Source organism: Pelobates fuscus, chromosome 4 (genome assembly GCF_036172605.1).
Source record: "Pelobates fuscus isolate aPelFus1 chromosome 4, aPelFus1.pri, whole genome shotgun sequence".
In the NCBI taxonomy this organism is placed as follows: Eukaryota; Metazoa; Chordata; class Amphibia; order Anura; family Pelobatidae; genus Pelobates; species Pelobates fuscus.
The window spans coordinates 226,669,352-226,682,147 of NC_086320.1; the positions used below are offsets into that span (position 1 = coordinate 226,669,352).

At 35.8% G+C, this 12,796-nt stretch overlaps 1 protein-coding gene across 3 annotated transcripts in view; it reads right to left on the minus strand.

Moving 5' to 3' along the window:
• Positions 1-2,236: 2,236 nt before the first annotated feature.
• The window catches only part of TENT4A (terminal nucleotidyltransferase 4A), a 39,436-nt gene continuing 28,876 nt past the window's right edge, over positions 2,237-12,796 (minus strand). For 2 of the 3 annotated variants that reach the window (XM_063451921.1, XM_063451923.1), the window contains 4 exons: positions 7,797-7,945; positions 5,824-5,970; positions 5,275-5,436; positions 2,237-2,845 (listed from right to left, as the gene is read on the minus strand). In XM_063451921.1, the coding sequence (XP_063307991.1) occupies positions 2,663-2,845; positions 5,275-5,436; positions 5,824-5,970; positions 7,797-7,945 (641 nt within the window). In that variant the 3' untranslated portion in view covers positions 2,237-2,662. The remainder of the gene's footprint in view (positions 2,846-5,274; positions 5,437-5,823; positions 5,971-7,796; positions 7,946-12,796) is intronic. The other variant, XM_063451922.1, reaches the window with a different exon arrangement.

Sequence of the window (12,796 nt, forward strand, 5' to 3'; positions counted from 1 at the left end):
CTAAACAAAAAGTCCCTAGCAGCCCTATTCCCTCTGTGCCGTTTGGCCCCATGAGAAAGGATTAGTTTAAAAAGCAGTGCACAGCTGCGATTGGCTGGGAGTATTAGACCGCTTTCAGCCTATTCATGTGCCCATTGCTGGTATACCACATATAGCCGTGCCAATATATATCTGTTTATCCACACTTCCAGAAGACCAGGGCTGTGTGCCGCAGGAGATCTGTGAAACAGCTTGAAAATGGTTAAAACACTGAATAGTGGGACAGTGCCAGAGGACTCCAGGCACGATACAAATTCATTGAGTTGAAATTGTTTTAGTTCTTTTACGGACATTGAATTTCAAATTTAAGGCCAAGTCATAAAACTGGAAATGGTTTCCAAGTCTGTTATGCTTTGAGTTCTGCTACTTTGGCCTTCTATTTGAAGTTCACTTTGAATTACCAATAATTCTAACTTTAGTGAATAATCCTGCAAACTTCAGCCTTCTACTAAGATGACTGGTCACTTAATACATTAATTATTCAGCAGTTACATTTCTTTTAATTTTGCACTTAAACCTTGCTAAAAAACGGTTTATGGGATAAGGGCAGACCCCACAGACAGAAACAGATTCTGGTGATTGGTGGAACTGCATCCTGTTCTGAGAGGGTTCTGCTTGACTGACTTTATCGGTTCATCAAGAGCAAGTAAATAGGTTCAAACATTTTTACCTTTTCAAATCCATCCATTAGCACGCAAGGGATTGTAGTTTTAGTTAGAAGGGGCATTAACAGAATAAGATGGAAGACAAACACAAAAAAGCATTTTACATTTCCAAAGTTTATTAAAAATGAAATAGAAAAACGACATAAAAATATGTAGTATTTTGCTTGCATACAGTTGTCTTCAAAAAGTTAACACATGATATTATCTAATAGGTAGCACATAACCACAGCAGTAGCCAGGCCTCTTCATTTGGTTCTCCATAGTCAATGTGAAATGTCAGTCCTAAGTTTAGCATTGAAATATTTCGATTTTGATGCCAAAGAGGGCCTGTGGTTTGCTCAATTGCTGTTCATGAAAAGATTATTAGGTTTCTTTCATGACTGCACTTTATACATTAATATGACCGTACATCATGTTTGCAGTTTGAATCTGGTGAATAATGTGCTATTCTATTTTGGAATGTTAACCACCAGCCAACCCATTATATAAAACTGCATCAATTCCATGTGTTTAATAACCATTTTAGCATAAAACCATCCCAATCTGCACATATGCGGTGATATTCTTGAAATATGTAATGCATAAGTACTAAACATCTTAAGTCAATGTACTGCAGGGTTATAAGAAAAAGCTTCTTATAAAGAGGACTACAAGATCATGTAACTTTCAAGCCAACTGCATAAAGAGAACTGCAATGTAGGAGTATATAAAAAATGCTGTCTTGCTAAAGAGACCTCCCCTACCTCTTTCACTAAACAGAAATAAAAACAAATGGGAAATTAAAATTTTTGCATAGAATACCTTTGTGAACTGATACTTTAAGCATCAATAATGCTAAATGCAACATCAGGCTGTGAGCCATTGTGGACACAATGAAATATTAGCCTAGTAATACATTTAGCAGTTCACATGTTTCACACATTGCTCTTAACAGAACAAATACATACTACTATACAGATTCCATAAAGGAATCAACATAATTCCTTTCCAAATGTTCCTTAAACCATTTTTTTTTTAAACCAGGTCAATGATAGGCAACTGCATTAAAATCTGACAGCATTCTAATGTTCACAACAAGTGCTTCTTAGCCTCTTGCACTTCAGAATAGTTTTATGAAACAAGTTAAAATGCCGAATTAAAAAAATAAAAAAATGCTACAGAGAAAAAAAAAAAAAAAAAATACTGGAAGACAAATTTTGCAGGTTGTGCACAGAACATTTTGGTGGATTTGCATAGAGGAGAGTGATAATATTAAGCAACTGTTGTGAACCATTAAGTCTCATTTGATTAAACTGCATTACACTGTTTCCACAATGCACATGACCCATCAAAGAAAGAGGTTACAAACCCAAGTTCGATGCAACCATAGAAAGGATCTGTAAACAAAAAAAAAAAAAAAATCACTAAGGCTGCTTAATAAGTTAACTGCCAGAACAAATTAAATAAAAATATATTGCACAAAGTATGTTCTGAATTCGAGAAGAGAAACAAAATTAAAAAACAAACAAAAAACCCTTATCTTGTGTGGTAGCATCGCTGTCTGTTATGAACACCAGACTAAAAAAAAAATTAAAAAAAAAAAAAAATTCTTGTAAAACAATGAAATAACCCCTTCAATGTGTACATGTCAGGTTTTCAAGGAAAGGGATTTTTTTTTTTTTAACCTGATCCAAAACAGGGTTAAAAAAGCCAAAAATATAGAATTCACTTACAAAACAAAAAAATAATGCAAATCCGAGGAAGCTTTGGCACAGGATTCTGAAAGCATCCAAATAAAAGTCTGCATTAAGGCTCTGCAAGTCTGCACAGCTACCTCTTCGGAATTGGTGGATAGCGTGAAAAAAGAAAATCAAAAAATCCAGAAGATTCAGCTAATGGGCCTAAATATAATGTTAGGGTATACTTTAATCAAGTCTTTACTTTGGCGAAAAGTGTTCCCTGCAACAAAGCACAACTGCTCATCTGCTAATGCTCATGGGTAAGCTGTCTCTTGTATGTTTTTTCCTCCTCCAACTGTTACGATTATATTGGTAGTGTCCTCTGTTGCCAACCGACTGCCTCACACCATCAATCATCTGCTGTCCGTTGCTTTGATGTGGATTATACATTTCTTTTATTTGATACTTCATCCCATTGTGAGGCTGTTAACAGAATTACGAAAAAACTAGTAAGTTTGGAGAAAACCCCTCCCCTCCAAAAAAAACAAACACAAAAAAAACAAAAAACACTATTGAGATTAGGAACACATTTTACATATTAGTCAAGTTACTTGCCTCTGCATTGTTACAGAGTTTGGAAAACCACATCTGAACTGAATCAAATTATCAACTTAAAAGATCACTATAGTGTCAGGAAAACAAAGCGGTTTTCCGGACAGTATAGTGCCCTGAGGGTGCCCCTCTTGTGGTGGTTAAAACCCCTTCAGCAGCTTACCTTAATCCAGCGCCGGGCTGTTCGACGTCAGCAGAGCCGAATGTGCATGCGCGCAATGGATGCTATGCGTGATGGAGGCAAAATGTGCAAGACAGCCACTAGAGGCTGGATTAACCCCAAATGTAAACATAGCAGTTTCTCTGAAACTGCTATGTTTGCATCTAAAGGGTTAAAACCGGAGGGACCTGTCACCCAGACCACTTCATTGAGCTGAAGTGGTCTGGGTGATTATAGTGTCCCTTTAAATGCAGACCTACTTCATCCGATTGACCCTGCATTTGCTCTGGAAGGTTAAGAAGATAGAGAAGGTCAAGAAGATAGAGATATATCACACACACAAAACAATACACAATTATATCTATAGATATATATAAAATTCTTCAAAAACAGCCAATTGGTACGAGAGTGGGTGATACCACTCTTACAGTTCACAAGTTGTGGAGTTAGCATTAAATCAGGGCTTCTTGCCTTGACAAGATCATAATTAACACTTGCGCAGCAGAAGGTGTTTCACCATTTGCCCGCTGACTGCAGGTAACTAGTTTAGGTCCTTCTGCCATATTGGTAGAATTCAATTATCTGTAAAAGTAGGTGCTTTTTGGTATTTTTACATACACTTCATTTAAAAAAAAAAAAACAAAAAAAAACAAAACAAAACAAAAAAAAAAAACACATTTCTGGCGACAGTTGTCCTTTAAAAAAGTGATCTTTACAGACACTTAACCCTCTACACCAAACACATCAACTAGCTGAAGTGAGTCAGGGGGTTAACTGCATGTGTCCCTGCAGGCTTATTTTATGAAAGGGCTGAAATAAAGAGAAAAGGTTTGTTGGGTTTTTCAAATATATACTTATACAATATAATGAACATATTGATAATACATACAATTAATAACAAAGAGTCTATAAAATTAATATTATGAAAAAAAACAAATGCTCCCTTTCCCCTCTTTACTTTCATTCACCAGGGCTTTCTATCAGTATGAGCAGGAAACCAGTATTCTAAGCATGGTTATGCTCATACACTCACTTTAATTTCTACTTACTCTTTTCACCTCCTAACTGGTGAATTAAACAACTGGCAGGCTCCATTTTTTAGGACTACCTAGATAAGGATGTTATAGCCCTGCTACCTACACTACCACTCTAATCCAGTGGAATTCCTAACGGCATTAGAATTATAAGGGCTACCACTATTCCCTAGATAGTGAATTCTAGGGTCACCATTTAGGCAGCAGTGGCCACATACACCTTGATTTACCTGCTTAACCACCTCCGTTCGCTGAGTTATGTGTCCCATGGCTATCTAACCATTAACTTGTAGCACCACAAGTTACAAATAGCCACACATCACTTCATCTACTAGGAGGGGTTAATCTAGTGACCATTTTTTTGACCTACCGTCGATATGAATGCCATAAACTTATCCTATGATTCTTTGAGCCACCAGACTTTACTATACACACACTGATTATTAAAAGTCATTAGTCGGTCGCTCTTTATGACTCTCTAGCAGCTTGCATTCCTCGACGGGGCATATAAGAGGTGGGCCATTAGACTTGATTACACATTGTATACAATTCTACACAACTCTACACCAACACTAACATTTACGTAATTACTATTTACTATTCATCTCATCATCCAGTTTATACTCTGGGGGTTTGGTTCATTCCAAACCTTCTGAGTATTTTTCTCTTCTTTTTTCCTGCTCATATAAGAAGCATGGTTTGTGTGTCCTAAAGCTCTTCTGTGTAAAGCATCCAATTGGACACAACCAGTGTCAAGGACTAGGTACTTCCAATACCTAGTCAATTAAATTTTCATTATTCAGACACCAGACTTAGCAGGTTTAACAGTTCAAATAGACATTTGTCTTGTTTTGGCTGGCAAAGGTTTGTCCATTATTCATGAAAGTTGTAGTTTGTTATTGGCTGGATGTTGCACTTTATTTCCAAATGGTTTCTATATTAGTTAGAAATACACAATGAATGCGCTACTTATATAGACATTTGAGTACTTTTAAAGTAATGCAAAAAAACAAAACCCTGTCCTATATTCCTTTAGTGTTCTAAAAAGGAATTCAAATACACACACAGACAAAGTAATGAGCAGGAAAAATACAAGACAACTGTACCTTGTAGTAATTATGAGGACTTGGCAGTGGGTTAGTGCGTGCAGAAGGAACAGCAGGATAAAGCACATGATGAACAGCTTTCAAAGATGGTGGTTCAATACCAACCTGTCTGCAAGGAAGTGTAGGAATGCCAATTGACGTGGTAGGTATAGCGTAATTACCCTGCAACAAAAATAAAGACTTTACACTAATGCAGAGTACTTCAACTTAGATACTCTTTGAACAACAATGGAAAAATACTATGGTAAATAATGGTTCTTAAAAACAATCCATCATTCTTAGCACATGACAAATGTAAAAACATTTGACATCTTATTTCAGATAAATCACATCAAGTCAACTTATATGAAGAATCATTTCTTCAAACTATATTATCAATGCCCACGGCTATCTTTTGGCTGAAAACCCTTTGATTTTTAGTTTCAACCAGAAAAAAAAAAAAAAAAACACACCATGACCTACTTCGATGTTAGCAACTGCACCATTTCATATTGATCATAAACAATTTTAATCCAAAACAGAAATCTTCAAAAACCAAGTGCCTCATACCTGAGCATTGGTAGTCATTATCAAGGCTCGAGGAGGTGCAGACTTGGATTTGCCAGTTGGCACAGGCAATGTTGGTGGTAATCTGGCCAATGCTTGAAGATTAAAAGGGTGGATAGTGTGATTGGCACAGGGTGGTGTATCAGAATCCTTACATGGAAAAAAAAAATACAAAAAATAAAATAAAAAAAATGGGGAAAGACATAATGAACCCAACCAAGTATATATTTGGGCCAATAAATATAACCAACAGTTTTAGAATATTTAAAGTGACATTTTTTTGTGGTGTATGGAACTTTAGGTTTTGATAACCCAGATACAAGTTACATAGAAACCTACCTTTAACTCGCAGTACAACACTGCATTTGCTTAAAACACTTCTAGTGGCTATTTGAAAAGAAAAGGAAGTGCATGATAACCACAAAAAAAAAAAAAAAAAAAACTTTAAAAGCATGTGTCACCACTGAAAACTGCCAATGTTTGTATTGTATCTAGGAGAAACAATGGAATGTTTTTCTGCACAAGCATAGTACCTCCGTACTGCTTCTCTATGGGTAGCATTGGATAGGATCAATATTAATAATCTCATCTTGGGAGAAAGCAAGTTTAAGATTTATAAACTATAAATAAAACATTTTAAACGCTAGTGTCAGGAATACAAACATGGCTGTTTGGATGTCCGGTCCTGCCTGATGGTTGAGATCAATTTTGGTGAACTCCTAATGCTTTCCTATAGGAAGCATAGGATTAGCCATTTGTATGGATTTGTTCCTTTGTAAGGACAAGGGATCACCTATTTAAACTTAAAGGGAATTTTGCGAACGACAGACGAATGGAACTTTTCATATAGAGAAACCTATGTTTTTGCCCAAATTCTCTTGTATTGAGTAGTCTATGCGTCAAATATAAAGCACGTAAAAGTGAATCAATTAACACATAACAGGAACAAAAGGCAGTGACAAATATATTTGTTTTCCTCCAGGCCCATAATGAGCTAAATTAAGATGTATGACCACAGAGGTTGAAATACATTGTATCACTGAAAGGCTCTCCCCGAACGTTCGGTCCAAAAGTGAAGTGCATGGAACGTTTTGCCCCCAACACCCACTCTGATTGGTTTGATTTCAAGCCAACCAACCAGAGTACTGTGACAGGTAAATGTAGAGACTTACCGGTCAGTCTCTTCATTTACCTGTCAGAGCACTCTGATTGGTTGGCTTGAAATCCAACCAATCAGAGCACTCAGCCTAATTGCAGCACGTGGGAAGGCTTTATAAGCTCAGTCTGCACCGTGCCCTGTCCAGTAGTGAAGAATAGACGTTAAGTAGTGTTCATCTAGTTCTGAATATTATAAAGAAACATTATGCAGTTAATGTGGCAGGCAATCAAAAAACAAAAAAGGCATGAGCAAGCACTCCTGTGTGGTTTTGGGGCAATCAGACCCATAATGAGCTAAATCAAGATGTATGACCACAGAGCTGCTAAACATGGTGTCTGAGCTGTACCCACCCCCAATAAAGCAATAAAACACTGCTGTATTCTTAAACCACACTTCTAAATTTTGAAGGTTTTCACATTAGGTATCCTCACGCATAGCACAATGCTGCTGAACATTGTAGAAGTTTAGGATTCAGTATTTAAGAGAAGTAGATGATTGGTGAAGCATGGAGCCATAGGTCTATTGCAAACACCCATGTTACTTCATTATAATGACTATTATATAAAAATGTTTGTATAGACTCCTAAAACAAATCTACAAAATATAAGCTTAAAAAGTGGAAACAGTAAAAAAAAAAAAAAAAAAGTGACGTAAAGTTTTTTTTAATTATTGTGTCAAAGTTAAGACATTTTGATAATTAAAAGTTATGTGTCTGCAGCAGGGCAATCCCAATCCCCCACATATTGCTCATTAATTTAAACGATGTACAAGAAATTCTGCTGACATTCTAATAAATACCGTGGGAACTGAAACTTACAATATCACTTCCTGAGAGAGACGAGGACGATGAGGATTCAGGTGTCACGTCTTGTGGGCTGGACACAGATGAACTGCATAATTGGTTGAAATGGGAGTTTTGTATTTGTAACGGATCCTCCAAACACAAAGACACTGAGCCTTTGTTATCTGTAATAAACAAAAAAGTTTATTTACAGTTCTATGAAGTTTAAAATCGTTAACCAAAACAAAGAAAATTACTACTAGACATGACAAAATAATTGGGCACGTAAAAGCAAACTGCCCAAGAATGGTTGTGATTCAATATTTATCTACTAAATAGAAGACTGGTAAAACTAAAGCCATCTCATGACTTAATGTACCAGTTATCTGCCAAGACTATGCAAAATATAAAACGATGAAGCCATCATATTTTTGAGACGGATTCAAATTAAATACAAACTAGTGCGGATTTAAATAGCAATGATTTAGCATTAGATTTTGGTAGTTATACGTCACAAATAAGGAGCTACATCTCTTGAGTACAGTATTATACCTCTCTTATACATTGGTCAGGTTTGTGACATTTTATTTTTAATATCTGAAACTTGAAATTTCAATAGATTGATTTGCTGGACCCAGGTCTCATTTTGAGTTACCGTAGCAGATCATCAATGTAAAGTTCGGCCATAAATGCATACCATTGTGTGTTCAGATTATAGAGCCTTTATTTTTTTCCCACCATGTATAGTAAATCTGACGTATTCAACTTTTCCTATATAGTTTCCAAATTGTTGAGATGTATTGTATAAACCTGATGTGTGCTACTGTACTACCAACCCTCAAATTATGCAGAGACTCATATCTAAATTCATTACTGCCCCAGGATGCGGAGTGCTAAAAAAATCCTTAAAAAGGAGATTCAGTAAATAAAGTCAAGTTACCCAATAAATGCCTAGTTCTATGGCCATTTATTCTCAGCCAGGTTCTAATTAAGAATATTGTAGTTTTTACCTTTTTCTTACAAAAACATGGCTATTTAACAGTTTATTTTGCAACCTGATTTGTGTAAACCCCTCCTCCCCCCACATTAGGCTTAACAATATGTTGTGAGCACAGAATTAACCCTTCCTTCATACCATTGCCATTTTTTGTTAAGATACAGGGCCAAATAAATATAAAAATCTACAAACATAAAAAAGATGGATTAAGACAAGCTGTCACATTAGTATTTAAAAGCATGACTATGTAGTCACACAGCAATCAGCGCTGGGCAGCATGAAGAACCCAGTGCTAATCACCTCTGGAGTGGGTAATTGCACTGCAAGGGGTATGCAGAGAGACCTGATCTGCACCTGTTACTCTTCGGCAACGGGGTGGGAATCCCCAGTAATGTGAATGAAGATGTTCAGCCACAGTTATTTTTACATGTTGGTAAAAATTCAGCATGATCACAGTTCTAGGTTTGCAGACCTGTGACAGAATAACAAAGGAACAATTCTGTTAAGTGGCAGGACAGGTTTAACTCCTATTCTCTGTCCCTCTGCCCTAGCTTTAATTAATCGTTTCTATTCTTATGTATACCAACTTCAGAGGTCTTTAATGGACTCTTATTTGGTGTGTCTAGTGCACACTCCATCTTCCTCTAACTTTCAGATTTCAAACCTCCAGGGCATGCATTTTTTATAAATGCAATCTTGTGAATGTGACTGCACTCATTGCACATTCCGCTACAGTTGTTACAATCAAGCTGCACCAGATAGCCTGTACAAAACGTGTGCTAAAGCACTGCAATTCAATGTGTTAACATACACTAGATCAAGTGCATAACCTTTGAAGTCTTTATTAACAGAGGGGTGGAGAACTAAACATTTCCTTTGGAATGTACAATTATCCTCCAGCCCTCACCCCCATCCCATATGGGTATTGCCAAGTAATTAATTATTTATATGTAATTATTTATATGGACATATGTTTATTTCAAGATCTAGATATATCTCAAAATAGAGTTGCAATAAAATGATATAATTTTCTATTAATTTTTTGATATATACAAATATTACACACGTGTAATTTTTCTCTACGTTTATTTTATATTAATAAAAAAAACTCTTGGTAGAGATAGATAGATATATATATATATATATATATATATATATATATACACACACATACACTTATATTTTTTGTTAATATTTTATTTCTATTTTTTATTTTTTTCACTTTTTTCACCCACCAGCAGGCAACACTGTCAGGGTATTTATATCGGCAGACATTTTGTGCTATGATAGAAATTAAAAGTGTATATTGCCTGAATCACTCAGAACAGAGCAGACTCCATTTTGGATTTAAAGCCAACAAAAAGACACAGATTTCTATCCTTTCTGTAACGCCAACTACCGAGCTGGGAGCTTAGGAATGCTTGTATATACAAACCAAATGATAAGAAATGAGAAAGGGGGATGGATTCTCTGTCTAGATGCTAATGGAATAGAAATAATGCTAAACCTAGACATTAGTGACAGAGAAGATTAGTAATTAATTTTACTTTCTAAATTTTAGAAGATTCCCATTGTAAGTGAAAGGTGAGACTAAGTTTCTAACTGTCATTTTAGAAATTACAGCAGGAATTGGAGACACACTGTCTGAAGAAAATTCAAAGAAACTCTTTGAACTGACAGAAAACCTAAGTTATAGATAACCATAAAGATAAGCTAAATAAAATCAGAATAGCCACCAGGAAAAGTTAACTGTTTCCTGGATAGGAATGTTTAGTGGGACGAGACTGTCCTCTATAGACCAAATACTAAGTTGCTATCTGGAAGGTAACCACACCTCCAGTTTTCTATTGGTCTATCACTTAAGGACGAACAGAGAATTTTTCCCTTTAAAAAAAAAGTTAAGACAAAGGGAAGAGAGGGGGGCAAAGCAGTCGAAAGCGGGCAAAGTCAAAGAGTCGGAGTTTGGGTTTCAGATTCGGCCATGTAGAGATATGCATGACAGATATCCACTCCAGGGCACTCAGAATTTCTTACACACCAATCACACATCCATTCAGTTCCTGAGACTACCTACTCATCTGATGAGAATGTCTACTCAACTGGTAATTATACTGGTTTCATTTAATTAATCTAAATGTATTAAAAAATTTCTAATAGCATGATATATGACTGGATAAATCACGATCAGATTTAGATTTTTAGAAATCTTAGTTACTAAAGAATATATAGTTATAGCATCCCATTCTGTAGGTGCGAAAATAACAATTATATATTAATGTGGTTACAATCACATGTTAGCATATTGTGTTATTTATCCAGGTGTGTTGATTTGCTCTAAAATAAGATAAAATATCTGTTTAGGCAAGTTAAAAATTCAGCTTATAGAACATGGTAGATTACTCTTATTGGATGGTTCCAGGAAATGACTAATGAGCTGGTTTAAATGTTATGTTATTTAAAATTACACGAGAATAGATCTTATATGCCCAGAAAGATCTAACCAGCATTGAAAGGGTTACTCAGTTATTCAGTTAACTGCTAGCCAAAGTTTTATGGCCTTTCGCTATGCTGTGCGAAAGATTTTCTTTTTCTGTGAAGCCCATCAAATCTTGTCTTGACAATTGGCTATGTTAACCATTGGAATGTGTATTACCATTTGTATTGCATGCTATGTTATACTAAATATTCATTGATTATTATCACGCATGTTACATATTATTTAATTTGTCAAAATAAATCGTATCTATTTTTATAACAAATTGTGATTTTATTTATATGGAATACATTACACTTACACGATAACGATCTTTGGGATCTGAGAATTGTAATAGTGGGCAATTCTCGACTGTTTACGATTATCATCCCATAAATATCTCCACAAATTGGAGGCACTGCTGAGATCGTTTAAGTTGAAATTATATTCCATATACAATAATATTGGTGTAATTCATGCAATATTAATCTTGATATAGAAAATAGTTTTGTATTGAGATTAAATCAGTGTATAAAAATATGGCCAGCGACGCATCTATCAGATAATGCTGAAATAATTGAAGACCTAAGAAAAAATGCTCTAGTCCATATTCATAAACATATGAAGAATGATTTAAGCTATGAGGTTTGGTTGAAAAGCATAGAATGGGAAGCTAAAGAAACCATTCTAAGTGATTCAACCATAATAACATATCTTAAAGAAATTGCTGGACAAAAGAACATAGAAAGGAAAATGGCGTTCATAATACACTCTTGGCCTTTCTTTAGGACAGCACTTCTTAAGACGTTAGATGAAAACAAGTTACTGAATGCCAAATTGGACACGTACAGTGACCATCTGGGCATTCAAGATGGGAAATACCAAGATTTACTTGCTGAGCATAAAACTCGTCAAGCTGATCATGAAAAAGAAATGAAAGCTTTGACGGATAAATATGCACAGGAAATAAGTCAGCTTAAAAAGCAATTGGATAAGTATGAAAAGGAGAGTCAGGCAGTGAGGTTAGTAGCCATCATTGTGTGCCAAAAAGGCAAGAAAAGACCATCTATAAATCCCCTCCTTGTTATGATTTTCCCAAACCAGATTTTCATAGAACGGTCTCAAAGAAAAGATATGAGTAATTCAGAAATATCGCCTGTGAAACAGAACTCTCCATCTCCTAGCATTGCCAAACAAGCTTGGCAATCTTGGGCAGAACTGTTTGAAAAAACTGTCTTGGCCAAACTTGAGAGGGAGAGTCCAGTTCAAGGTGATAGGAATGAAAACAGACATGGTTCTGTACACTGGCAGGATTCTGATCAGAATTGTGACAGTGAACGAGAAGCTCAGAGTGATGGGAGTGAAAGTGATTGCACTGTCCACTCTGAAGCCCATGTGACTGATATGCCATCTGCACTGTTGTACGGGTCTAATTCCTCTTCAGCAGACAGATCGCATAGACGTTTACCCAGACACAGGGAAAACAGAAACAGATCGTAAATTAACTATGCCTGTTTATGAAACGCCAAAGGTTATTAAATTCCTTAGAGAGACTGTCCCACAATT